This window comes from Eimeria mitis, genomic scaffold (assembly GCF_000499745.2).
Source record: "Eimeria mitis Houghton genomic scaffold, Emh_scaff33, whole genome shotgun sequence".
Lineage (NCBI taxonomy): Eukaryota > Apicomplexa > Conoidasida > Eucoccidiorida > Eimeriidae > Eimeria > Eimeria mitis.
This window is the reverse complement of record NW_013571639.1, coordinates 15,800-43,502: the sequence shown is the minus strand read 5'-3', so window position 1 is coordinate 43,502 and position 27,703 is coordinate 15,800. Positions and strand designations below refer to the sequence as shown.

General features: G+C 51.5%; 6 protein-coding genes across 6 annotated transcripts; 3 read left to right on the top strand and 3 right to left on the bottom strand.

Annotated features, from left to right (window-relative positions):
• Window positions 1-411: 411 nt before the first annotated feature.
• On the top strand, window positions 412-7,947 carry EMH_0035470 (alanyl-tRNA synthetase, putative; the record flags this gene model as incomplete). The annotated part of the gene is given in 19 exon segments (XM_013498277.1): window positions 412-691; window positions 1,130-1,186; window positions 1,482-1,686; window positions 2,053-2,151; window positions 2,380-2,471; window positions 2,581-2,715; window positions 2,813-2,940; window positions 3,354-3,500; window positions 4,148-4,314; window positions 4,684-4,741; window positions 4,745-4,855; window positions 5,115-5,180; window positions 5,323-5,517; window positions 5,654-5,947; window positions 6,243-6,476; window positions 6,749-6,856; window positions 6,972-7,127; window positions 7,329-7,481; window positions 7,690-7,947. Coding segments are annotated over 19 exon segments (2,943 nt in total).
• Window positions 7,948-9,132: 1,185 nt separating this feature from the next.
• Window positions 9,133-11,500, bottom strand: EMH_0035360 (RNA binding motif-containing protein, putative; the record flags this gene model as incomplete). The annotated part of the gene is made up of 8 exons (XM_013498276.1): window positions 9,133-9,188; window positions 9,364-9,634; window positions 9,787-9,909; window positions 10,233-10,276; window positions 10,438-10,562; window positions 10,741-10,843; window positions 10,956-11,068; window positions 11,208-11,500. The coding sequence occupies 8 exons, from the start codon at window positions 11,498-11,500 to the stop codon at window positions 9,133-9,135; spliced, it is 1,128 nt and encodes a 375-aa protein (XP_013353730.1).
• Window positions 11,501-14,924: 3,424 nt separating this feature from the next.
• Window positions 14,925-15,287, bottom strand: EMH_0035250 (uncharacterized protein; the record flags this gene model as incomplete). Its single annotated transcript, XM_013498275.1, has 1 exon — window positions 14,925-15,287. The coding sequence occupies one exon, from the start codon at window positions 15,285-15,287 to the stop codon at window positions 14,925-14,927; it is 363 nt and encodes a 120-aa protein (XP_013353729.1).
• A 1,647-nt stretch (window positions 15,288-16,934) lies between these two features.
• EMH_0035130 (uncharacterized protein) lies at window positions 16,935-20,444 on the top strand (the record flags this gene model as incomplete). The annotated part of the gene is made up of 1 exon (XM_013498274.1): window positions 16,935-20,444. The coding sequence occupies one exon, from the start codon at window positions 16,935-16,937 to the stop codon at window positions 20,442-20,444; it is 3,510 nt and encodes a 1,169-aa protein (XP_013353728.1).
• A 1,497-nt stretch (window positions 20,445-21,941) lies between these two features.
• EMH_0035020 (uncharacterized protein) lies at window positions 21,942-23,870 on the top strand (the record flags this gene model as incomplete). Its single annotated transcript, XM_013498273.1, has 5 exons — window positions 21,942-22,139; window positions 22,278-22,693; window positions 22,846-23,111; window positions 23,344-23,489; window positions 23,838-23,870. 5 exons carry the CDS (start codon window positions 21,942-21,944, stop codon window positions 23,868-23,870), a joined length of 1,059 nt encoding a protein of 352 aa, XP_013353727.1.
• A 1,087-nt stretch (window positions 23,871-24,957) lies between these two features.
• EMH_0034910 (uncharacterized protein) lies at window positions 24,958-27,703 on the bottom strand (the record flags this gene model as incomplete). Its single annotated transcript, XM_013498272.1, has 7 exons — window positions 24,958-25,183; window positions 25,352-25,474; window positions 25,734-25,816; window positions 26,133-26,418; window positions 26,603-27,107; window positions 27,244-27,380; window positions 27,600-27,703. The coding sequence occupies 7 exons, from the start codon at window positions 27,701-27,703 to the stop codon at window positions 24,958-24,960; spliced, it is 1,464 nt and encodes a 487-aa protein (XP_013353726.1).

Sequence of the window (27,703 nt, the reverse complement as noted above, 5' to 3'; positions counted from 1 at the left end):
CCCCAGTTCGAGACAGGCCTACTGCACCGCCTGGCGCTGCACGAGCCCCATAGACTATACCGTGGGGTTCTCTGCTGCTTGAAAGGCTTGAGCATAGCTTTGTTATTGATGCAGAAGTGGCTGGCGCTAAGCTTTTTATTCGTGGCTTTACCTTCTCTGCGCTTACCTTGCGTCTCCTCTGTTCTTACGCGCTGTTCCCCCACAGCCCGTCTTTCTTCGAGTTCGTTTTTTCTCAGCTCCGCAAAGGTTTGCTCCCCTTATACTTATCTCCGCTGCCGTCCCTTGGCATACTCATTGCCTTTGTATCCGGAGATCCAGGGTATCCGGAGCAAGCCGTCGTTACTTTCACTAGGAAGCAAGAGTGCAAATCGATTGTGCGTCGGCACCTCGAGGCAGCACTGCGGAGCGAAAATGGCAACCCTCAGCAATGGAGTTCCTTCAATGGAACAGCTGCATCAGTTGGCGGAGAGAGCGCGGGAGAAAGGTTGGCCCTCAGCGGATGTGCGAGAGTTGTACATTGCATTCTTCGAGCATGTGAAGCACAAGAGATACCCGTCCTCACCGGTGGTGCCCCATGGGGACAACACCCTGCTTTTTATCAATGCTGGTAAGGCAGTACACATGCCTAGGCTCGTGCTGGAGATGCCGGGTGCCGCAGGGCTACGTTCAGTTGCAGGGGTCATTTGTGCAGGTGTGATGCTGGTGCGTAGTGCTCTTGTGCCTAGTTTCCGCCATTAACACTAAGTGCGCGTCGGAAATTGTAGAGGTTCCTGCACACTGGGATGTATGTACATGAGTCCAAAGGCACGGGCACGCACAGCTGTTGCTGTATGCACGCCTCATTGATTTCGTCCCATTCGTTTATATGGATGAATTAGCGCTGCCTGCAGACCGTTGTGCAGTGGTTCTATGATGAGCGCCTAGCGGGGCCCTCTACGGGTGTCCCATAACTCGTCGATTTAGCAGATGTGTTGGCACATGTATCTTGTGGACGAATATTCCAGTAGTGTGTGTTCTGCTCGCGTGAGTTGGGGCATTCTGTCTCCACCATGCTGAACTTTCGTAGAATAGTGATAGGGAAAGAACCCTATTGATTCTTTGGATGCCTGTCTTCACTGGCCTTTCGCAGGTATGAATCAATTCAAGCCCATCTTCTTGGGACAGGTTGACAAGAACTCCCCACTCGGTGAGCCTTAGATATACAGCAACACACTGCCCGCGTAGGATGTACATTATCTCCAGTGTTTGGTCTCCGCACAGCTGCATGCGTAACTGAATTGTGGTTCGTGTACGCGCGCATCTGCCTATCACTTATCTCTCGTTGGTAGCGCCTGTGCAGCAAACCACTGTTCCTTCGCTTCATGATATCTATTTAAATATACCGGGATGGTTGCTATTTCTGCAGCTGACGGCACGCTAGCCTCGGGGGTAGCAGACTCGATACCGACTTGCAGTAAAGTATTCTTCTGTTGTGCTTTTAGGGAGGCTGCGCCGTGTGGTGGATACTCAGAAGTGCATCCGCGCCGGAGGAAAGCACAACGACCTGGAGGACGTGGGTAAGGACGAGTATCACCATACGTTCTTTGAGATGCTCGGCAACTGGAGCTTCGGCGACTATTTTAAGGAGGAGGCTATCGATTGGGCGTGGAAACTCCTCACAGAGGTGTACAAGCTTCCGAAAGACAGGTAAGATGGGCGCATCGGTGATTCAGCAGTTGCAGAGTCGAGCAGTAAGCACCTTTGATGTCGGCGGGATGTCAAACGTCTGTGCAGACATGACGGGAGGAAGAAGGGCGCTAAAAGGATTGAGAAATGGGGGCATATTTTTAGTCACATATCACTGAGCCACCGCGAGCGGCTACATTTTCCTGTTTCTCTTTTATGGATGCATCTAGGCATGCTGCAGTGTAGTTGAATTCGGTTGATACCCACGAACCACCGGCTCGGTTGCTCGCAGCCCCGTGTTTTTGTATGTCTTGCTTGGGCCGAATTTTCGTTGCTGTGCCATCCCCACTTTTTAACTCGTCTGTGCGGGTGTGGTGTGCTTCGTAGACTTTACGCGACGTACTTCGGAGGTGACCCGAAATTCCCCAGTTGCCCTCCGGATCTGGAGGCGAAGCAAATCTGGCTGAAGTATCTCCCGGAGGATCGGTGAGCTTGGTATTCACTATCTGCGTGGATGTTGTGCTCAGCAGGGGGTCGATATCTAGAAACCGGGGAAGCTACTTGCTGAAACCTTCACAGTTAGTTGGTGTATATGTTGTGCGTACATCTGCAACTCCAGGCGCATCCTTGAGTGTTGCCATGTTCGGTGGTGCACACCGCTTCGTGTACCTTTTTCCTTGCCTTTTTATTTGTCCCAAACATGTTGACTTTCAGGGTTCTGCCATTCGGTGCAAAAGAAAACTTCTGGGAAATGGCGGACGTCGGCCCATGCGGCCCTTGCACTGAAATCCACTTCGACAGAATCGGTGCGCCGTTAGTCACGGTACCTGAACTCAAAACCAACGCCCTAGAAGCAGACACCCCCAAACCACTGTGTATGAAACGCTGTGCTGACTGCCCTTCTGCGAACTGCAGGGGGCCGGAACGCTGCGAGTCTGGTAAACATGGACGACCCTTCGGTGCTGGAGATATGGAACTTAGTGTTCATGCAGTTCAACCGGGAAAACGCGCAGACGCTGACGCCGCTTCCAGCCCCCTGTGTTGATACGGGTGAGTAAACTTCATGTGCTTACGACGGGGGATAAATTATTTCTTCCGTGCTTCTCTGTGCTCAGCTGTTCAGCGTTGCCGTGTGTGGAGCGCGCAGGCATGGGCTTGGAGCGTCTTGTCTCGGTTTTGCAAGAGAAGAAGTCCAACTACGACACGGACCTCTTCCTGCCGATCTTCGACCGCATTCATTCTTTCAACACTAAGCTTCCAAAATACCAGGGAAAGGTGAACAGGCTCTCTATGCTTCCCTTTCCCCTCCTGTGCCCATCGGTTGCTGAGTTGTCGCAGTTCTCATCTGTCGCATTGACCCAACATCGCACTCGCGCAATTTCCGTCCAGTATGCACCTCAGCATTAGACGTATTCATACCTTTACGTTCATTCTTGTCGTGGGATAATGGCGCAGAGAGCCATTGTATATGACCATAAGCTTGTTATCTGCTGGGACGACTGCGTGAATGCCCAGTGCCCTCCTGCCTCCGCCGGGAGGCTGCACGCATGCGGAGGAAGCAACGTGCATCTGCACGACTGCTTTCTTGCACTGGAGCTGGTGCAGCAAAGAACACACAGAGGTGAGGGCAAGTATGCGGACCCGGGCATGCACTTGTCGAGCGTGGCTGCGTTGGCCTGTTTCTGCAGGTTGGTGAAGAAGACACGAATAAGATAGACACGGCCTACCGGGTGCTGGCTGACCATATACGTTGTCTGACGGTGGCCATCACTGACGGAGCCGAGCCATCCAACGAAGGCAGGGGCTATGTTCTCAGGAGAATCCTCAGACGGGCGGTCAGATTTGCAAAACAGACGCTTCAGTTGCCTGGTATGACGGAAAGGGGAGTGAATTAGTCCCCGAGACGGATTCGTGCGCCAGTCAGAGTGTGATGGTTTTATCACGTTCGCATGACTCCTCTCCGTATTTCTGTTGCCGCCAATCTAAGTGTCCGTCCCCGAATTCCCGTTACCACTTGAAATTCAGTCGTTCTCTCCTGCCATTGGGTGAAGGACCACTGCGTTGTACTCTCTTGCTGCTGCAGACGGGAGCTTCCCTCAGCTGGCCTCCTGCGTCTGCTCCTCCCTTGGCTCCGTGTTCCCAGAGCTGCTAAGATCCCAGGATCGCGTCCAGTCCGTGCTCCTCAAAGAGGAGCAGCAGTTTACGAAAACTCTTGACAAGGCATGTCTCCAGCCCTAGAGTCGAGTGTTCTGCACAGACACATGCTGTGGCGGTTTCGCAAGCGGGTGCTAGTATCCGTGGCACTGCACGCAAGGCACAGCTGTCGGTCGATTCCTGCTTGTGCAGAAATGGCTTCCTGCCTTCTGTTGATTATGGCATTTTACTTCTCGCGTCGTATTCGACTCTTTCCTTATTCTGTAGTGTAGCAGCTGAGAACAGGGTGGCAAGATGTTCACTGTGCCATGGGTGCTTGTATGTGTAGGGGGTGGATCGCTTTAAGAAGGTCGTCGCCTCCCTTGCCCCCGGTGGCAAGTTCCCCGGGTCGGAGGCATTTACTCTTTACACCACTTATGGATTCCCGCTCGATCTCACGCAGCTCATGGCTGAGGAAGAGGGTCGAGAGGTCAACGTTGAGGAATTCAACAAGAAGTCAGTGTACACAAAGCCTAGAGCACGGGGGCATAGCTAAAGTTGCACATTGTATAGGTCCAAGCAAACACGAAAGCAACACGAAAGCATCTTGTTTTGCGATCACTATACGCCTGCGTTTTCTTGGACGGTCCAGTGGATTGTCTGCTTAGCCTCATGTCTCGTCCTCAGACGAAGCATCTGGGGGCGGCAGCAAGGTTTCACGTTGAAATTGGTCTCTGTGGGCACAAGGCTTGATTGCTTCTTTCTTGCGAGTGTGAATCAACGCGTATTTGTTTAGGGTTTAGGGCTTAGGTTTTAGCGCGCCAGTGCTTCGGCATCCCAGTATCGCCTGCCAACGGGATGCTGCGTCTTCTGTTTGCTCTACAGGTTCGACGAACATCGCGCTGCCTCTGAAAACATAGCATTTAAAGCGAGTGGAGGGGCANCTGTCTCCCGCTTGCCTCCAGACCAGCATCACAAGCTTGAGCAGCAAGGCCTTGCTCCAACTGATGACTCTTACAAATACCACTGGAACATCGCTCAACGGCCATACAACCCGGTGTGTGGCACCGCATAACTTTCATCACCCTTGACTTTACAAGGTTGCATGGCAGTGCATTGGCGACGTTAGTCAAACTGGAAATGCCTGGAAAGTGAAGTAGAGCTCGTTGTCTCTGTTACTGCTTCGAGTGACGACGTATGCGCATCGGCGGATTCACTCTCGTGGTTGATTGTATCTGGTGGCATATCACGGAGGTTCAGCTGTGTTGTGCCTAGACGTTCTGTACTTCAACGGGCTGTGCTGGCTATTGTCTCAGGACTCAGAAGCAACGCCACCGTGCTCCTGCACACTCCAAGCCATTTGGAACGGTGCTAACTTTGTTGTAAGCTGTATTTAAGGGCTCAGCGCACTCGTGGACCCTTGCTCCTGAAGCACTCGTTACAGCTGCAGTTGAGTTGCGAGGGAAGAGCGCATGCATAATGAGATTCTCGCGTCTGTAGGGCTCTGCGCTTTTGTTTACTTAGGACACCGTATCTGAGGACGGAACTGTCATAGCCCTAGTGCTCGACAAGACTCCTTTCTACGCGGAGCAGGGCGGACAACTGGGAGACGAGGGTTTCCTCGAGCTGAATGGGCATCACTTCAGAGTCAGAGACACGCAGAAGAGTGGTAGCTACATCCTTCATATCGGAACCTTGTTCGGGGGAGCCTCACTCAAGGTAACTGAACAACACGAGCATGGGGAAGGAGTACTTGCCCACGGCTTAATAATATCGTGCGCTACCGCTTATGTTCGGCTCAAATAGAGGAGTAGAAACACGTACAACCCTTAAAGTGGTTATTCGATGCTCGCAGGTTGGGGATGTGTTGACACCCCGAGTGAACTACGCACGGCGTCTTGGCCTCGCCCAACACCACACAGGAACTCACCTTTTGGCGGCGGCCCTTCGGCAAGTGTTGCTGGATAAGGATAACGGCAAGAGAGAAACAGGAAAGGGAACTGAGGACAAGGACGCAGATGGGGAAAGACGTACTATTAAGCAAAAAGGGTCTCTTGTAGAAGAAAGGAGACTGAGGTTTGACTTCGACTGGGATGCCCCTCTCACAAACCAACAGATTGAAGCGATTGAACTGAACGTTCAGAGAGCGGTAACTCAAAATTTAGTTGACATGGAACCCAGTGGCCTCGTAGATATCACCTCAAAGGGCCATATATGCTTGCTAAGTATTAAGCAGGACTAGCGTGCAGAGCATTCGTTGAAACCGAAACCGCGCGATAGGCGGGTTCGTTGGTCTGTGACTGCCTTTTTGGGCCTCCGTCGATGCGCTTTTGCTGGGTCTCTTTGTATTCCAGTTCGTAGAGGGTCCGTGTTTTTGGGAAAAGCTGTCCCCCCGTACGCCTTTCCATGTCCCAGTTCCGGTCTGTTTTTCTTTGATTTCTCAGATTGCCTCCTCTTTGCCGGTAAACACAGCTGTGTTGCCGTTGAAGACCGCCATGGACCTTCCCGCCTTGTGTGCAGTTTTTGGTGAGGTGTACCCGGATCCAGTGAGAGTAGTAAGCATTGGTCCAGACGCAGACGAACTCAAAAAGATACAAGGAACACAAGGGGCTGACAAAGTAAACGCCAGTGTCGAACTGTGCGGAGGTACTCACCTCAGCAACGCCTCCCAGCTCGAGGTACTTAGCACAGGGTTCTAGATATGGGGCTTCAGGGGAGAGCTTGGGAGGGCTGGGAGACGTTGGGTCGCTTAGGGTGTTTTGCGTGCATCGACACCTGCTCGTATAGGAATTAGTAAAGGCGCGCATACGTTTTGATGCGTGGAATTGCACCCCTGCGCACGCTTGTGTTCTGAAGGGGATACATTTACACGTTCCACATTCCTACACATTTGTGGGTGGGGGACGTTGGTATGCGGATGATTCGCTCTGGTTTATCCTTTGATTTGCAGGACTTTGTCGTGATATCGGAGGAGAGCATCGCAAAAGGAATCAGGAGAATCGTTGCAGTGGCTGGCGAGGCAGCACTCAGTGCGCGCAGTGAACTTAGAGACGTCTGCGTAAGTTTGCATTTCTGCGTAATCGAGCAGGTGCTATTTTAGGTTCCGCTGCGTTCTTGTCTTCGTTGTTTGACGGATCATGCTTTAGGGTATGTGGTGTTGGGTGCCTGCGCAGTTGTCACTAGCAAACCTGGAATCCGCCTCCCCAACATTTCCGTTTTTTGAAAAGGAGGTGCAGCAGGCGAAATCATTCGTTGAGAGCAACAAAAATATTCCTCTGCTGTCCAGGCGGCGTTTGCTGGCAGAGATCGAGCACAAGCAAAAGCTCGGGGTGAGGCTCCCTACGAGCTGCCGGCTTGTTCTGGAAGTCAACGCACAGATCCGATATAGTAAATAAGCGCTGCACGCTGCAGTTATTCTCCTTCGGAAGCCTGCTGTGTGCGTACAAGTTCTTGAGTACAGCTTTCGTATGCATGATCCCGTCCTTAGCTGCCTACCGTGTTTTTGCTTTGCGTGGGTGACTTCATTGCAGCTGGAGCTGAGCAAGTTCCGTGCTAAGGAGCTGTTGCGAGTTGGTAAGGTCCTCGGCCAGGAGGCAGCGAACGCGGCAAAAGGTAAAAAGTTCGTTGTCCTAAATCTAACGCAACTCCAGGGAGACGGGAAGGCCTTAGATGAGGCTGCAAAGGTGAGCACAATTGTTTTGCATGCGTCTGTATCTCCCGAGACGCCCACTTTCCAAAGGGGTTTGCTGCTTTATACCGCTATATGCATGTGGCAAGGTTCAATTGTTATATTGTTTGGACCGTTGGACGTGGATTATCCAGGTAGAACCTTGCTATTCGGGGATTGTTCATCATTGATGATAGTGTCCGGTGACCTCTTTCTTTCTTCAGGCTTTGCAGGCTGCCGCTCCATCGCTGCCATTCTTGTTGCTGACCGGGCTGGAGAGTCGCGGGACGTCCTGCATTTCCTTCAGTCCAAAGGGTACACCTTTAGAGTCCTCCAAGTGGCTGAACGAAGCACTGAAGGAGCTAGGAGGCAAAGGAGGTGGCAAGGAAAGGAGCGTCGGGGCAGCCAAGGATGGAACTATCAATGGGTTAAAGCGGGCTGTCAGCGCTGCCGTGGCTTTTGCGGAAGCCGCCCTGCAGTAGCTCCCACCTTAGCAACTCAGTTCTTACGATCAGATAGTATGCAGTTCATTGCGTCTGTGCGTACAAATATCCCACCAGATGTCTGTCGAATGTGAGAAACGCTTATTGGCACCCAAGTAATTCGTTTGCGTTGCACAAGCTTTATACAGCACGAGAGGCCCTTGCGGACTGCGGGCCGCACCCCAAGGTCACGCGGAGCATGCATGAAACCGAATTGCTTTTGTATGCATGCATTCGGAGGGGGCCACTTGCTCATACGTTCGGTTTACGGAATGCATGCCCTTTACTGATGCTGCAGCGCAGCTCGGGGCGCATTCTTTGTTCTTGCTTTTAAAGTTGCTCAGCAAGGCAGCGTAGGTGGTTGAACAACACATTTATAAGCTTCCATGCAAGGATGCGTGTGCAGGGGCACGCGGCTGCCCATATTAGAAACAGGCATACAGAAGTGCCTGTAGAGCCAACCTATTTTTCAGCGTCCCCTTCCAACTTCTTGTATGCTAGAAGCGCTTCGCGCTCCGCCCCCTTCATGGATAATTGTTACGGGTTTGGGCATGGGCGGACCGTGTGACTTGTAAAGAAGTACATTCTCGAGAACGATAGATGAAAATCGTATCATCCTGTAAGCGGTGGTCAGCTAGAGGCGGCAAGCCGCCAGTTCGATAGCTCTCTAAAAAAAGGAAACTGCTTAGAGGAAACAAACCTCGGAGTTTTCGGCCTCGGGGGAACGCCGCTAAACGGCGCCGCAGACTGCGGTTACAGCCACAGAAAACGGCGCGGGGTGAGCCGCTCATGCGTTTGTGTGGCTGCCCAAGCTGCAGTTGCAGCTGCGCCCGCAGAAGGCCCCCTTGACCACAAAGCACAAGTATCCCTGGAATGTACATGCATACGCATTGGCGATTGTGTATTTGTAAAATGTTCACATGCAATAACGCATTTGTGCATGTACATAACATCATCCTGGCATTTGCAGTGTTTCTACCCCCCCCACAGGCACCATTTGTATGTAATAGCACCGCAACAAAAGTGCCATCTGCACACGTCGTGTTCTCTTTCATCGCCCATGCCGCGCATTGGCACCCGGCGTATAAGCCATTTGAAAGCTCAACTCGATGTTCGATCCCCCAGCAGTCTCTACACACAACAATTTTACTTTTACTCAGTTTCCCCGAGCCCTAAGTTCAACTGTCAGTATGGAGCGCCTCGGGCTGAGCGCGCTGACCCTCCAGACTGGCTCTCATCCCCTGCAACGACATAAGCAGCAACAATAGCCATAAGCTGACTCTTTATCAGATGCCCCTGTATCCCCTGATATTTGTAGGCAGTTAAGGCAAACCGCATTCTTCTTTGCTGCGTACCAAAGCAAAGCATTCAACTAGAGTGGCGGCCCCTTAACAAACCGCGTCAACGCAATCTCACCTCTTCTGACGGCCCCGTAGCCACCATCCGCGCAACCGTATGCGTCTCCGTAGCCTGTCCCATAATACCCCCCATAGCTCCCGTAAGCTCCGTAAGGACTGGGGCTGTACATGGGGGAATACGCAGTGGCTGCAGCATGATAACCATACGGTCCAGCTGCTCCCCCATAGGTGCCGTAGTTATAGTAACTCTGATCGTAGTATGGAGAGGTAGCGTAGCGGCCTCCCGGCAGCCTGCGAGCTCCTCTGTCTTGGGCTGGTTGAGCATCCACCTACAGCAGTCATCAAACAGATTCAAATGTGTAAATGACAGCTAGTGCCTTGCAAGCAAACGCAAGTATTTACGCAAATGCAGGTGTGCACATTCGTTTACATATTTTGTATCACTTTCATATATAAGGGTACTGTGACCAGCCAGGCGCACTCTGTTATCAGCGTCGAGTTGGTGAGGCGAAGCGCCAACGGCGACGGCAACTGAATCCACAGAGGTGAACTGGACAAATCCAAATCCTCGGCTCTTTCCAGAGCCGTCCCGGATTATGGTCGCCTGCATGCACACCCCACCACAGAGAAGACGTGACCTGCATACACCGCCGGGCTCGCCCTGCACGGACTCCAACGCGCACTCCATTGCACATATATACGAACACTGCTGCTCAGATGCAACCTAAAAATCAGAGTCAGGGCAGAGGAAACGGCGCACTGCAAGGCAGAGCGATGCAGGACCCCATAGAAACCATCGGCAGCGAAAAGCAGGAGAACCTAGAGGCAAAACCAGACTACAGAGTAGAGAAATGTTGTGCTAAAAAAGTAAGTAAATATGAAGAGATGCCACTGATGCAACAAGCGAGAAAGACAAAAGCTTCTGACCTTCTCAATGGACCCATACTTCTCGAAGTGCTGCTGTAAAGTTTCTGCAGGACAAAACCACAAGAAACCAAAATCAAGCGCACCCTCAACACTTCTGAGGATCCAGAGTTACTTCTCAAGGAATCAGGGTCACTAGGCCTGCGACCGCTGTACTGCTGGGGTAGAATTTGTCTGGATGTTATAAGTTTTGGAATCCATGTCGTACCTTCCGTGACAGAAGAGGTAATGCCTCCTATGAATATTTTGTGCCTGTTCGCACTGCTACAGCTAAGACGCCTCTCGGGCTGCCGTTCCGGCTGCCTCTCTGGTCCAGGCTTGCTGCTTAGTTCCCTGTTCCACAAGTCACAAAGTCTATACGCCTGAATCTGCAGGGCCTAGGCCGCTGGTAAACAAATTGAAGCACGAAGAATGGGTCAAGAAGGTGCATCCGCTGACAATCTGCAAGTGTCTATAAACTCCGACCCCCAGACTGTGGCAAAGAACAACTTTTTGGCCTTATTCCGATTACCTAATGTCCAGTTGTCTGTCCCTGATCACGTGTTCTGTGTTCAAGAAGGCTTCCGTGTTCGAAGGCTGACGAACTGATATAAAAGCGTATCCTCTGTTCTTCCCTAAACAAGAGGACAGCAACGCGCGTACACTTAGCTGACGGATACAAAAAAGGAGACCCAAAAGGACGGCACGGATCCCTAAACGGTAAGCAAGCCCTCAAGGTCATTTTACCTGTAACGGGATCAATTTTAATGTCAATCTCGTCCACTGTGACAAACCCTGAAAGATACTCCAGGAGCTCTTCTCGGCTAACTTCCGGATGAAGGGCCCCAACAAAGAAACTCCTGTGCAGACAACAACTCAAGAGTAGAGCCCGGCAATCGTCACCCCAAACCACGAACCTCCGGCTCACCAAGCGTAAACTTTAGCGAAGTGCGCCAACAACAAGGGAAGTAGCTGCTGCAGTGGTTGATTTGTCCTTACAATAACTCTCCGCTGTCTTCTGAATTTCCATTCCTCTGGTTGTCATAGTCTGCCTGTCTGTCTCCGGATTCAGGCTGCGCAGACACTCCCGCCTGGCTTTCTCCCCCGGCATATGAGGAGGGAGCATTCGCAGCATCTGCGGGTGGATCTGCAGGCTCCGTTGCTCCGTCAGGCGTCCATACACTCGGCTCAGGTGCGCCCTCAGGAGGCGCTACCTGAGCATCCGCTTGGGGCCCTTCATGCAAACTGCCGCCACCCCCCGCGCTCTGAGGGGAAGCGGATCCTTCATACATAGTCAAAAGAGCGCAGCCTAAACACTCGAATCCGGATCCTCGAACCCCCCAAGAAGTCACGCGGGGAGGTGAAACGAGCGCTAAAGCCCTAAGTTCTGACCTTTACGACTTCAGGTCTCGGCTTATCGTTTTCCCACCCGCAAAACGCAAGCCCTTCCGGAAGCGCAGGGCCCGGGAGAGCCTCCCGAGAGGAGAAACGCGAAAGCCTCACGATTGGGGTTGGGTAAAGGATAGAGATGAAGGGGAAACAAGAAAGAAGAGGGAAATTGGCCTGGAATCCGTAGCGAGGGCACCCCGCACCTCCCTCCTGTTGTGTTACGTGCACTGCAGGCGCATATACGCCTGCGCCTAAACTTTTTGTTGTAAACCGTAAGTAACAAATTAAACGAAACAAAGATAGTGCCCTTGTCTCTTTAAGCCCTAACCCACGCCCTCAGGGGCCCGTGGCTGTGCATGCCCCGCGCTGGTGTGTGTTACGTGCACTCTAGGCGCGTATACGCCCGCCCCAGAATTCTTTGCCGTAAACCGTAATTAGCAAATTAAAAGAAACAAAGATAGTGTCACTGCGTCTTTAAGCACTAACCCACACCCCCAGGCTTTCGGAGTCTTTGAATGGGACTGGATCTCCAGTCCTCCTCCTGCTGAGCGTGTCCACGAAAGAGTGACTAGTGGGTGACCGCGCGGATCGGTTGTATGCAAGGCAAAAGGAATCTGAAGGAAGTAACATAAAGTGGGGAAAGAGTGGCCGTCCGTCCTTGTACTCTCACCAGACCTCACAACCCTGTGTAGCGTAGTGTTGCATGAGTTAGCGCAGAAGCTTTCACTTGGTCTTAGCACGCTGCGCGGAAACGCTTGCAAACATTCTACAAGTACGTTCAAAGGTAAAACATGCAACAAAGGAAGCTTCGCTGAAGCTTCCTTGCGTGCACGCGTGGGACTGGCTTGTACTACCGGCCGCAGCAGGGTGCGCTGCAAGCCCATTTCTGGCTGCCTCCTGCCCACAACATCCAGGCCGTGAGCTCAACGTCCAGGACGCCTAGGGACTGGGGAAGGAGGTCAGGTGCTTTTGGGAAACTCTTGCCTCAAGTCTTTGCCTACATGGGCTCGCCCCTGGCCACATAAAGGCCAGAGAACAAGCGTAATACGGAGTGTGGCGACTGGCTGTAGCCGAAGTTAGCACGAGAATAATCACTTGGCCTTGGTAGGCTGCTTGCACGCAAATACAAATATTCGTCAAGTGTCTACAGAGATAGAGCATGCAGCAGAGGCAGGTTGGTTGCCACTGCGCGCGAGGCTGTCTTGCATCTATGGGGTGCACTGGGATTCATATGAGCCTGCCTGTAGCATGATCTGTTTGAAAGTAGGAGAGAGATATTCGCTTTGGGTTGATAGATTGCCTGCAGGCAAATAAAAATGCTCAATAAGTGCTCAAAGAGGTAAAGCATGCAGTAAAGCAAACTTGTGCGTTGTGCTCAATTGTGAGGCACACTTGCATTTTTAGCTGGAGCGAGGTGCGCTGCAACTCACGTCGGGCTGCCTCCTCCCAGGCTTCTCCAGTTACTATCCCAGGCACTATGTTTCGGGGCCGACGATGCGTGGCGGCAGGTGAGATGGATCAGTAGCCTTTATCTCGCTAAGAGCACCTGGCCCATCTCCCGTTGGCACAATTCCAACCCCCACAATGCTGAGCTTGCCGGCTTTATTCGTAGCATGGTCTAGATGAAAAACTTTACGAAGATAAATATCTACCTAATTTTTCTTATCAAGACCCCAACCCTCTCTTCCTGTGTAATGGAGATTGACCATGATCTGTCCTTGGATGGAGAGGCAACTCACCGTAGAGGGCCTGCTCGCGCGGAAACAAGCGCGAAGTCGCAGTTCCATCGGTTTAAAGGTGCGTATTCACGTTGAAGAGTTCCCTGTTTCCCTCCGATTATACCTTCTGCTTCAAAATGCGCCGGAAGAACTACGACTAGCTGCAATTGCTATTCGGGACTTCTCTATTAGCAGGGGGGCACTCAACGATCCTGGCTACATCTAAGCGAAGGATCTACTTTCCCGGAGCGCATCAGCTTAACGTAAACCTTCAGAGTTGCGCTGCAGTGTACGGCCATTCACTGTTCCGTAGAGGAACAGGCTATGGCGGGACTGAGAAATGTTAAGCAAGGGACCTGTTGATGGAGTGCTATGTCGAACAGTATTAGTCCTTGGTGGACAGAAGTCCAGTGGTGGACCCGCAGCTTCTCTATAATATGATGATAGCAAGGCCTTCCGCCGTAGAGAGGCAATCGGTTACCGGCTAGGCCGATGACAGGGAAATGAAGTGCGTGCCGGTCCAGCTCGCTGAGATGGCGGATTACCTTCGCGGAAAAGGAAGAGAAGTGCAACATAAACAGCGCTATCTCGAAAGGAAGAAAACGGATTTGGAAACGACCCGAATTTAGATCCCACTCATCGTGGAGAGTTGAATGGCATATCAGCACAAACCGCTACTAGATGCGGTAACCCACAACAGCCGGCGATATCAAGAACCAGAAGGCCAGAAGGACGTACTGAGCGGCGTATCTGCTTCTTTTGCAATAAAAAAAGATCATGCAATTCGATATTCGACACAGTTGGCAAAATCCGAGGAACTAGAGGTGCTAGACTTCCAGCAACGCCACGAGAGGAAGAAACTAAGCAATCAAGGAGAGGCCTATGCCCCCGTGCAATGTGCGGCGCAGCGATGGGGAAGAAAGAGACGAAAGCCGTACCCTCATATTCACACCGCATCAACTGCGTGCATATACAAGCTCGTACTAGTGGCCAGGAGTTGCTTGTGCCCCTAGTTTGATATCGAAAGTCCCGGCATGGAGCTGCAGTCTAACTGTCTACTCGTTGGTGCAGCGTCTGAGACCACGCTTCGAGCAAAGGTAGGCAAGGCACGATAATCGGCTAAATCATGGTGGCAGATTGTGACTTTAACTCCGAACTCAGACTACCATGGTACGGTCCTTGCCGGCTCATGCAGTACGACTTCACGGTATATTCGGAATATCACCAACGTTGTCGCTGACGCGCTATACCGACGCCGTCCATATCAGGCACAGCGTTCTGCAACCGCGCTTCTCTGTGGTGATCTTTTTTTTCTTTTTCCCGAATTTTTTTCTTCTTACTCTTGAGCTAAAGGAGAACCGCAGCTGCCCGAGTATCTAAACAGCACTCGACGGCTTAAGCAACACAGCATACATGGTGAGATCTGGCAGTACCAAACAAGGCCTGAAGCCAGCAGACTATACTTTCCAGTTTTGTCTCGCGAGGAACTCTTGCGCAAAACGCACTATCTTACTCCAGCAGGTCTTTCTGGGCTCAACAAAACAGTGGGGCTAGTTTGCAGCTCCTTATGGTGGCCTCAGCCGAAGAATTTGTCCTCACTTGTCTGGAATTAGCAGCAAAGCGAAACATCCTCCACCCCAGACTCCTGCAGATTTTTCCGATTCCTGAACGGATCAGGACGCATATCACAATGGTTTCCATCGTAGGCTTGCCACCAGTCAAAGACTACTATAGTATCTATTTTGTCACTGGTAGACTCAGCAAAGGCGCCAACTCTGTGCCCTGTTCGAGGAATGTTATGGCGGAGGGAGTGGTACAGTGATCCATTATTCATACCTGGAAGCTCTATAACTTTACAAAATGCATTATTATCGTCAGATATCCGAAGATCGTTAGCGCCTTCTGCGGCAGTCTCATGGGACGGCTCAATTTCGATCACTACATAGCCATCACGAACAATACGGAAGCACATGCTCAACTTCACGGCGGTGCAGCGTTCGTGACTCTCTAAACGAAAGAATATATCTAAGTCGCTTGATTTCCTCCCTTGTACAAAATGAGTTTATTGTACAGCAGTGCAATTTTCGATCCGTTGCGGCGAGGACAGAACGTTGTCTTGTGCCTGTTGCCTTGATGTTTTGGGACATAAATGTATTGGGAGAGACGAAAAATGCCATCGAAATCAAATGCTACGTATGCTAATGAGCCATAAAAACTGTCAAATCATTTGTCTATCCGAGGCATTGGAGCCTTATGTTTCACCGTGCTTTTACTGCGGTTACGTAAGTCTTCAACTTAGAGGCGCATTGAGAGGTGCAGCGGTGTCTAAATACTTAATCTGGGACCTCACAAAAACGGCCGACTGCCCGTCCAGTATCGACTATGGCACAAGGGCCTAAAGCTGGTGCGGAGAGGGGGATGTCTGTGACAAATTGCTGCGCACCTTCCTGCAACTCTTGCTGCAGGTTAACCCCACGCACTGCAAGGCAACCCCACATGATACGTTATCTACAGCCGTAAATAGTTGTTAAACAGTGGAGTGCCTCTCAGTAGCGAGCCTGCAGCCAACTCGAAACACGTGTACAATATTTTTGTGCACGGCTGTCGAGCGGGCACCTACACTATTCGGTGGAAGAAAAGGAAGTGATGTTTGCCGGCAAGGCCCATAATTGTGCCCTTTGATAGGGCTTCTCAACCAACTGAGTAGCCACTCGGGGGAAGAATGCTCATAAGCCGCAATTCCGGCTACTCATCCACCTTACTATTCGCCCTCTGAGCCACTCTTTTTCCCTGTGAAACGCCTCACACCAATGTGGGCGCGCACGGAGCCTCGCGGCTCCGTGCGCGTAAACGAGGTGAGCAAGCTAATAATAATATCATACTAACAGTGATAATAATGATAATAATAATAAGTATATAAAAAAGCAAGTATTAGCTGCAACGGTGATGTAAATTTACAGGTGAACTTCAAAGCTTGATCAGTTTTCTGGGGCTGCAGCGCTCGGTCGGCAGCGCCTCTGGAGCCTCGCTCTCTTCTGCTACTATTCCATAATTTGTCTCTACCCAAGAGAGAAATCTTCATATCTACAAACGAGCAGGTGCCACTCGCTGAGCTGCCGAAGCTGACGGAACAGCAGCGATAAATGAAATACGAGCATCCCGTACTAGCGTGTTTACCCAAGAGCAGGAAGGCAATCCAACTGCATAGCTTGGCTTCCTCCTCTTCTGCGGGTTTGTTGCTAGGGGCGAAGTCAAATATCGGGCGGCTCGATTCCCCGTTTTCCTCTTTTCTATAATAGGGCAATATCCCCACTGAACTGCGGATTCAACGAAGCCAGCAACGGCGTGTGCAACCTCACGAACGGCAGCAGTCGCTGTCCTTCAGCAGGAAGAAAACTGCGGAATCGAGAAACACGGGACGCCACCTCAACAAACGTTTTGCCCGTTCGAGACGTAGATTCCTAATGGCGAATATTCCCGGTTTTGCAAGAGAGCTTCTTGCGCACAGAGATATGCCACGCTGCCTCCGTTATTCTGTATCCCTACAGTTCTGTTTCTTGACGTACCTCTGCGTGAGTTGACTGCGGAGCAAGCAAGTACAAATATACGCGGCGGTACAATGGCAATACCATTGCGGCTAACTCCGTTCGGCTTGGAGCAGCGTAGTGCTTACGTACAGCAAGACAGGCATGACGAGTACTACGAGGAGCTGCTGTCTCCCCGCCACAGCAGGAGTGCAAGGCAAGATTGTTGTTGCATCAGTGTCCTGCTTCTGGGCGACCAAAATGCTGGCAAAAGCGCTTTGCTGTATTCGCTCGTAGCCTCCAAAGATCCTAGGTACACTGCACTCACCTCCCTACTGCCCATTATTCAGGGAGAATTTTCGAACAGGAGGGAAATCCTACCGCGAACGGGTGCTTCTGCCGTTCTTGCCACCGACAAGAGGGGGTTAGGATCAACAGCGACGGTGCAAGTAGACCCTGACTGCGCACCGACTGTGACAACTGAAAAAGACGAACGGGAACAGCTGCATCGCATGCTACCAGAAAACACGGTGACAGATGAGGTAAACACACACACAGGTACTGTAACGGCAATGGCAACTGAAGCAGTGGAAGCTTTGGTGAGCAGGTCCCGGGATGAGCTGCCTTTTCTGGATTCGGATGTTGCGCGGTCTGCGGCTTTACTGTCTGCTGAAGACTTTGCCTTCTTCTGCAATGAGTTCAGCCTTCAGGTGCAGCAGCAACAGCAGCAGCACCAATTGCACGGCCTCTGGAGGAAGGTGAACGACAACCGCTACGTACTGCTTCACCTTCTGGAGTTCGGGGGTGACCATCTCGACCGCATGCACTCATTCTACAATCTAGACGGTTCCCGCAACAGCATGGCTAGCAGTAGCAGCAGCACAAGCAACAGCACCTGCTGTGGGAAATGTGCCTTCAGCAGTAACTGCAGCAAGTGTGATCAGGCCGCTGCGGCTGCTCTACTACGCCGAGAACGAGATTCCGAAAGCCAAGATGCAGCTTTCAAAGCGCTTTACAACTCGGCGAGAGAAGCAACTGCAGACGAAGCAGCAGGGAGTAACGAGTCCGCAGATCAAACTCCGGTGACACCAGCAGCGCAAGATGGGGGAGCCAGTGTTTCAGCAACTCACGCAACTGTTCTGGCGCAGTCTCTCCGCCGCTCCTTCGAGCTGGCTGCTGAGGTCCCGTTGCTTGTTTACTTTGTAAACTGCAGCACGATGTTTATTCCTCCTGTATCGCGCAATGTGGCAGCTAGTGCTGCTGTCACCGCTATTGAGCTAAGTTCTCCAGCCTTCCTCAGATTGCTGCTCCGATTGCACAGCTGCTGCTCGTTTGTTCAACCCGCAGGAAACAGAATGAGGCCCATACATTTTGCATGCTCACGTCTCTCCTGTCGGTCAGCTACTTCCGCGGCGACGGATGAAGTGACGAGCGATGCATCAGATAGAGCCACAGCAGATAGTGCAACAGGTTGCTGCTGCAGTGGCTTCGATGAAAGAGAAAGCTTTCGCAAGGCTCTGGAGGCGTTGAAAAGGTTTGTTTGGATGGCCAGTTCTGCCGCTGGATCAGAATCAGGAGCTTCGAGAACAGTTGCAGGAGCTGCTGCTGCTGCTGCTGCTGAAAAGAACATTGCCTCTGTAAGCATGTGTCTCGACCAGCCGTTCGAGTCACTCTACTCTCGTTTTCTCTCAGACACCGACAACAGCAGCGACAGCAGCTGCAGCACCGGAACTGGTGGTGACAGGATCCCCACCAACATAAGCTGGGCACCATTTGAGGACTGCTGGGGTGTTTCTGCATGCGCCCGTTTGAAGGCTGAGGATGAACGACTGCAACAATGCGCCTCTGTCGTTTTCTTGGAGAGGTTGCTAAGATTTGTTTGGAGGGTTTGCTCGCCTTTTCCATTCTGCAGCAGCCTAACTTTCCGAGGTGTGTCAGCAGTCAGGGTTTTGGAACGAAACAGTCATTGGCAACAAAAACAACATCTGTCGCCTCCGCAGGACCACCAGCTCCAACATGAGGCGTGGGGGCCTGGCTGGCAGTTGTGTGTCGTTTCAATAATTTCATTTCTAGCGCGCGTGTTTTTCCTTCTAGCTGAGGCGGAGGAACTTGCTGAAGCATGTACGGAAGCAGCGGTGGGCAGCGGGACAGAAGCAAATGTGCGTGAGCACCAACAGTTAGATAAAAGAGCCTTGCCAGCCACTGACACAGAGAATGAGATAAATACAGTTCTCGAAATTGGAGGGTTCAAAAACCAAGAAGACGAATCAGCCAGCTGGAAGCAGCTGCAGCTGCTACAGCAGAACAATATAATCACAGGTGAAACAGGGCGGCAACTCATTTCTCTGTTCTCCGCATGTGCCAATTTGCACCGCCAGCAGCAGCATCAGGTCTCCCCAAACGAAGTTTCTGTAGACCTTTGGCTATCTTACACCGACTGGAGAGACTTCATTGCTGATTTTGACCCGGTGGAGCAGCAGAACGCATCACAAGACCAGCAGAAACAACAGACCCATATCACGCTATCTGCCACAGGGGAGATCGTGATTGCCTCTGCAGTGGAAGGAGATTATCTGCTGCTACTTCCTGCTGCTGCTGCTGCTGCTGCATTCAACCCTTTGGCAAGGGAACTGGTTTCCTTGGGCTGCTGTCTTCCGTGTTGTTTCAACGGCGGTCCTTGGGCACCTGTCGCGGTCCAATTGTATATCGATCTGCCGGGTATAGGAAACCAGTTGCATTTGTTACTTCTCCCGGAAGTACTTAAAGAGCACTTCAGCGATATTCAGCAAACGCTCCAGGAGGCCCATTACCCCCCGGTGCCGTTGAGCCGGAAGGAGTTGCTGAGGGAAGGACTAGTTCCATGTCTTGCTGCTGTACGTTTGCCGTTTCATCCTGCGGTTTGTGAGCTGGTTAACAGCGTTCTCAGCAGTTGTGCCCGAGAGCCGCTCCCTGCAGATTTCTGGACGGCAGGAGCTGCTGCCACTGTTGCAGCTGTCACCACATCGGCGAGTGCACCGGAAGAAGCTGACGCCGAATATGGGAGGCTCTCGAAGCTTGCAACGGTACGCAATACAGCTGGTGCAGCGGTGGATGCTGCAGGGCGAAACGCACAGGCTCTCTTGCAGCAGAGATTGCAGCAGGAATTATTGCATTCAGAAAATACGGGAGAGAAAGTATTTGGTGAGAAGACCCTCATAAATTGTTTGCAGGTGCTGTTGCACCTTTCTGGAGATGTAGTGCTCCTGCAGCAAATGGCCGCAGTTGCCATCTCAGTGAAGGGCTCTGAGCAGCAGAAGGGATGTTTGGAAAGTCAGGGAGAGAGCGAAACAAAGCAAGAATGGAAACGCCGTATAGGGGGTCCGTACTGCTCGCAAAACCAGTTGTTTTGGACAGTAGACCTGCAGCTTCCAGCAGAAGAACCTCCAGAAGCATCTGTAACGGGATCAGGAAACGGCGCTCCAGCGGTAAATGAATGCTGCGGTGCACAGACAGCCAACTCAGATGTGTTTACCTGCACACTTCGATCAATAAATAGAGAGCTTACCGAGTTCGGTTTGCTACTGCTGCCCGTGCCCCAAACCAGCCCCATTTTGCCGCCCGTGTAGCCTCCTAAGCAAAAGCCTTCAACTGTTTCACTTTTTCAACACAGCTGTGAGCTGGAATAGCATCTGCCTTATGCGACACTTAGTGAAGCCCTGCCCGGCAGTCCTTTGCAGGCCGCGTGCATTCGCTAGTGAGCATCTGATTACCCAGAAATTGTTCCATTATCTTTTTATGGGAGGTTTTTTTGGCTGCTATTGTGAGAAAAACGTTCGAGTTGTCCGCACTTGTAGATGTGCTAGATAGCTAGACACTTGACATACCAAGGCAAACGGGCTGACTTACGAACATTCCTATAGGAGGATTATGCATAGCAGCAGCTCTGTCTCCCGCAGGAAAGTGGACGGGAGCTTCGCTTCCTTGTTGGCAGCAAGAGGGTAACAGAAAAAACCTTGCGGCGGTCTGTGACATGCGTCAAGGCGATATCCGCTCAAAAGCAGCGGTAAAGCTTCACTCCACCACGAATTTCCTAACTAGTAAGATAGGCTTCCTCTCGCAGGATCTGCCTAGTGTAGCTCCTTGCTTTCGCGTAAGCATGCATGTTGGAAACAACTTCAGCTGCCTCTAGTGGATCTGTTCCCCAAACAGCTCTGATCATGTTGCAGCTCATGACGTTCATAGGCTACGGCTGAGGAATCTCATTACGGCTCACTGAGAATTTGGGGGGCGGAGCTGGCCTAAAATGCCGAGGTTCCTCAGGCTGTGATAGGGGATTTTCGTAACGGACGGAGGATCTACTTTCGCGACTACGCTAAAGCTTCGAATGAAGAAATCTATCCACAGACCGAAATATACATTGCTGAGAAGCGTTCGATGCAGTCTGATATCCCTCTACGGCCACGTCGTCCGGCGACGTTCCCCCCGTAGGGGTAGTAGGGAGCTCCCCTCATTGGGCTCATTGTCCAGGTGAAAGAAGCGACGAGCAGAAGCGAAGAGACTCTAGAGGTATAAGAGGTAAAATCGAATAGAGTTTGCCATTACCTGTAGAGGGTGCATAGTCTAAGGCAAAACATTACTTTCGGCAACGCGATCTCGCTGCAGCCGACCGGGGTTCTACTGGAAACTGACTTCTGTAAACACACACACAAAATTAACGGAATTGCATGTTGATAAATATGCTATCGGACCCTCAAAATCACCCCTATGCTCTTGGTCATGGTGTGTAGTCCCGGTTAGGTCTTTGCTTTCCTCGGGCTGTGTTGTCTGATGTCCACTGGCAACACCGAACTACAAGATTCGTTAATATCTTCCTTCTCTGGGAGAAAAGGAAATTTTCGCAAGTTGAATCTGCTGTATGATGTAGACGACTTATCTGTATGTTTCTTGGAGCCCAGTGCTTATGCTGAAATATTGCTGCCGAAGGTCTCCTCTGCCGGACCTACTGCTTTTCTTGAACTGAAAGCCTACGACAATAGACCTTCTCACTTGGATGGTGTTCAAAAGCAAAAAAAGAGTATTTTTTTCTGCTTTTCCTCGGCGAATCACCTTTCTTTCCTCCTATGATGGTGCCCAGTGGCCCAGCTGGCAATCGCCCGACACAGAACGAGGAAGTGACAGAACCCAAAGAACTTAGCGGCCCTAAACGGCTTGCATCATCACTGTCTAATATCACTTCTCGCCTTTCTACTGCTACAGGGGGCTGGGGCAAATGGTTGCTTAACTCCGCCTCAGACATAGTCGCGGAAATCGGCGCCGAATCCGTACGGCCCCAACCCCTCACGTACTGGCGAGAGAACGACTGCGCTGTGATATGAGTTTTGCGCAATAGGTCCATATAACCTCAAAGCCTCCTGGTGCTGTACGCCAGTCTGCATGCTGCGTTTATGCTTTCTGTTCAGGAAGAGGCCAAGAATGACCTCAAGGAGTTTTGTCAAACAATTGTCTCAGACTCGACGGCTTGGATACGAAGACACACAGGGAGCTGCCCTACTGATGAATCTTCTGTCCAGCCCCCCCCTAATGATGCCAACAGCAGTCGCACGGGAGACGACGGCAGCCATAGCAGCAGTGCCACCGACAGCAGCACAAACACTGTTACAAGCCGCCACAACGACGAGCATAGCAGTAGCAGCAGTTGTTCCGGCACACCTTCTTTAGATGACACTATCACTCACGCGGGCAGAACAGCGACCTCTCCTCCGTCACCTCTTCACTCATCCTCTGCGCAAACTGATCATAGCGCGGAAAGTCCCCCAAAGGAAGTCAATTTGTTTATTTTGGAAAAAACCAAAGAGCCGTCTTTGCCTATTTGGATGTGGGTGAAGGTTTCAGTTAGGGGACAATCTAGATTTTTGGCTGTACGCGGTCGCGCACTTCGTACATGTTCGCAATAAGGCCCAATCAACCTGATTCACCTTAGCTTGTCTCCCTTCGATTTCGTCTTGTCATGCGCTTTCTGGCATTCAGGACCGATCCAGCATTTAAACGCCGCTTTCGGTGTATAGCAACGTCAGATGAATCTTTCACTTCGGATCCGCTGCCCGCCTTTCCCAGTAGCAGTGCGAACAACACGCAGCAGCATCAACAAAAGCAGCAGGAGCCTGCATGCGAGGAACCCACTTGTGGGTCAGCAGTTTGCGCAACTGACGGCAACGATGATGCAGGGCCATCTGAGGCAGAAATAAAGGAGTACATGAAGGATCCTTATGTCGCCGCAGCTCGACAAAGACTTGGTAACTCTGCCCGTCCATGGCCATCTCTACGTCAATTATAGTTGGCAGTTTCCCACTGTAGCTTATTGCTTGTTCACCACACGCTTTCCCGTACTACTCCTTTGCTTTACTAAGAGCCGCAGATAGCATACATTTCCGCCTAGTTTATTTTATATGGATAGAAACTATGATGTGCGTTGTTGTGGTCTGTTTGCGTTTGGTATTTCGAACGATCGGTTACGCACTGCTGCAGTCCCTGAGAAAGTAACCGAGGAATTGTTCTGGCGACGGTTTCACGCCCGTGTCCGGCACATGGTGGAACAGGAAGAACAACTGTCTGTACACCTCAGCAAACTAAAAACACCAACAAAGGCCGTAGACGACTCAGAAAGCGAAGAGGTGAATACTACGGACTTACAATTCACACCGACTCCTCTCACTGCTTGGCGTATCCATAACAACGTTTACCTATTGCTGTCCTCATTGTTATTTGAATGCTTATTTTATTTGCGTTTGAGAAGTCGGAACATAAGTCAACGCCTTCAACCCCCCACCTTGCACGAACTGAGTGCACATCTGGACAGATTTAATGCAAATTTGCCGCTGATGACACGTTTGCTAAGAACAGAGACGGAAGGCCACGCGTATGACACCATTCCCTTATAGTTGCATAAAATTGATGGATATTTACCCTTGGTTGATCGCTCCTTTGTCACCCCCCATCATTGCCGACCGTTTTTGCTTCAGGACATATCGTGGGAAGATCTTGGCGACGATTAGGAGGAGACCGCGTCAGAGGCTGCAGGCAGCCCTTCGATTTCTTCACTGGGAATGTGTTACATCGTCCCTTGTATCGTACGCGTTTATACTATTTTGTGCAACTTTGGAGAAGATGGGCGGGTGGTTACAGAAAGGCCTGTAAAACCCCCTTCCCCATCCCCTCCTAATGAAGTCGTTTTATTTGAATTTCGTTTCAATTTTTTTGGGGAATACACTCAACATTCGTTCCCAAAGTATTGCCTATTCTGAAGATCCATTAGGATCGTGTTGCACAGTTGCATCAGCAGCTTGTATACAGCTAAACTGGTGTAGATTTAGCCGTCGCACCTTATTTATGCCGTATCAACTGGTTTCCCATCAAAGAGACGTTAGTTAACAAAGAACGCTAATGTGAAAGATATAGGAAGACTGCCAAAGTCCATGGGCATATATGCGTAACTGCATGAACGTTACAATAGAAGTATGGGCACATTCCACGCACGAGCATACCCTTAGGTAAAATCGTTCAGTCGTTGTTGCGACGCACCAGCCAGGTGTGCCGGTAGCGGAAAGCATAAATGAAAGAAACGAATCATCCATGCTTCCCCTTCTTTGTTTTGTGCTCTAGGCTGCATGTCCTTGCAGTAGCCACTAACTGCGCAGGGGGCCGCCAGCCATCTATCACACAGCAAACACTCTGCTGTGCAGAATGCGACTGTTGCAGCCCCAGAAAGTGCAGTGACACCGCTACAGTTCTAGCAGAGAGTGACCCTGGTGCAGCTGGTAGCCCGTGCCGCCGCAACGACATAACAGCGCAAGGTATGCCTGCAGCCGCACGCGCATTTCCTGCCCCAGAAAACTGTCCTGAGAGAACAAGAAGAAAATACTGAATTGAGCATTCTTTGCCTCAAGTGGGTACATTACTCAGTTGACGGACTTCTCTCAGTGTGCAGCGTTAGTGTTCTAATTTGTATTCAAGCGAACGTGCACCGACAGCACCCGTTCGGTACATTTCAATCTACATCTATGCATAGCCAGCAGGCGCAAACTGCCAAGTATACTCTGAAAAAGTATAGAGACGCACCGCGCTTCCTTAGATGGCTTCAGCCTACATGCCTCTCCTTCCCCTTCCACCTCTGAAGCCGCCACGGCCTCTTCCCCTCATGTTCCTCCCCCTGCCTCCGAAGGGTGGACCCCCGCCGGAACGGCCGCCATTCCCCTCGTTTGCGTCGTCACCTCCCGACATGTGCACCAACTCGTACTCCTGCTCGCTCATGTTTCTGGTGGTACAAACTGAAAAATTGAAGTCCTTGAAGTCGTCGTCTCGAGCGTCACTGCAATCACGCCACAGCATCGGCAGCCACAGCACTGCGGTGAAAGAGAAGATACAGCGGCGGAAGAAGACCATAGAAATCACCAGCAACGCCCCAGCAGTCCCAACCAGAGCAGCCGCAGCAACACGAGTGGAGCTGCAACATCCGATAGCCGGCATCGCGTCTTACGAAATCTTTCCCCATTTGTCCACTGCAAGTCTCATGTGACCGTCTTCCATTTCGACTTTTGCGTTTCTGATCAACAGGGGTGTGTTCACGACGTCGGGCAGTTCAAGTTGTGCGCCTTCCAAGCTGAAACGCAGGGAAACGCATCACTACAGCAAAACGAGGATCATTACACCCATGGATAAACTGTTTACCGACGAATCACGTTGCAGGCCCTCCTGTTGCAGCCTAACGCATATCGCCCATTTCGGAAACTTATCCAGCACATCACCAAGCAGAAAGGCAGCTGCAGAGGCTATCATCAATTTTCAGCGACGAACCCACAACTGCTGCTGCCGCAGCAGTAGCAGTTGCTAGTGCCCCAACTGTAGCTGCAGACGCTTACTTCAGAGTTATCATTGCTTCGTCGTCCCCAACGACCATGGTGGCTCTCTTGATTGTCTGACCGCGGGGCAGAATGATGTCAGGCTGCGTGTCAGAGCAAACACCACAAAGCAAATGCAAGAACATGAATGGCATGCTAGACTCCACTGCGCCTATCCTGGCGGCCCAATGCCAACCCACCCCACGCAGTCAGCATAGCTACTATCTTTTGTTGCGTCTATCCCCCCGCCGCCCGTCTACTAAGTTAAGATGGAGAGGAAAAGGGGAAAACACTGTGCTCCCTATGTGGCAACGTAATCTGCTGGTTTGTCTATAGATCGAGAATGCAAAGAATCTGGTGAATTCATTCTCCTCAATAGGGCGACCACGGATCTCCTGCCTCCCGGTTTTCCCTCCTTACTGCGGGCTTGATTGGCTCGACAACTTTAACGCGCAAGTTGACGCCCGTGCAGAGGGGACTGAGCGAAGATATCTTCCTGAACTGCGCAACTGCCTTCTTAGGAGGCACTCCAAGGGTTGCGTTGCCAGCATCGCCCCTACGAGCTAATGTTTTTCCATCGTGCGCTGCATCTCTCGGGGGCTTTGGGAGCTTCAACTGGTGGTAACGGAACTCCACGAGCAGGAAGAGAGCAAACACTGCACGAGGGTCCAACATCGCGCGCCAGGTGTCGCCCATGTACACCACGCTGCAACGCCAGCAAATGCAGAAGCAATATATCCGCTGAGTCCCAGCAACAGTAGCTTAGATCGTTTTGCCTCAACTGACGCACCTCTATAGGGAAGAAATGACGTGCAAAGAACAACGATGCACAGGATAGTCAAGCATGCATAACAGCACAACGAAACACTCCCGTTGCCCCCACAGCTTACCTAAGGCCCAAAAGACCGTCCCCCTCCTCCGTTCCAATTGTTGCTGGGGGATACCCGTGTTTCTTGGTCCTTCCTACATCATGCTCCAGCTTCTGCAACACGTCCGGTGTAGCGACACTTCGGTACAACAGAAGCCGCGACCTGATGGCCGGAGGAGCGTCTGCGGTTGCTGAGGAAGGGCAGCAGGTGACCCCTGAATCTCCAACTATCCTTCCATGTGCCGCCGTCAAGAGGTCCACGCAGTCGTCTCTGTGCAGCGACAGGTTTAGGTGTTTCTCCAGCAGAGCTCCACACGGGCCTTCCAGCTTCCCCTGTTGGTCGAAGGTGCCTTCCACCAAAGCCAAGCTCGCGTTCAGACCAGTGGCGAGATCCGGTCTCTTGCAGAATACACACAACTCCAAATTCGTCACCGAGTTACGCAGCACGATCAGGATGGCAGACTGCATCGGTCGCAGGTACACTGGCCCATTCACGGCGGTGCCTTGACTGTTCGTCGCCTCCACGTCTGCAGATGCAACGAACCACAAAGACGCCGCCTACACAGCTAGTAGTTGCGCAGGCATATCTGTACATCCACGTCCCGTTACTTGGGCCGCTATCACTGCTACTGCTACTGTTTCTGCGCCGGAATGCGGCCTTACTGAAGCATATCTCCGGCTTCAGCTGCTGAATGGTGATGCGCTCTACTTTTAACCTGCCCTCGTGGCAAAGGTTAGAAGCCCATTCCCCAAAGAGGGGATTTGTGTAGACCTGCTCCCATGCATCTGCGGGCAGGCCCCTGCAAGAGAACATCACGGAAGAGATGCACACAGCGGAGAAGACACGAAGATACGCTGTACACCACAAGGGGGAGCATCAGCCTGCACTCATGGATACGCCCTAGCTCGTGTTAATGCGGGAATCGAGCAATATGTGGTGACCTATACGATGGGAGACGCATGGGAAGGTATGTAGAGGAGAATTAAGCAGTCTAGGACGGCTCCTGGGTATGGCTTACTTTGCCTGGTGCACATACACCGGAACGTTCCTGTAAGGACCGCTGTTTAAGCTGAAAGAAGGCGACCCAGCGTCAACTGACGCAACCGTGAAACACTCCGCCAT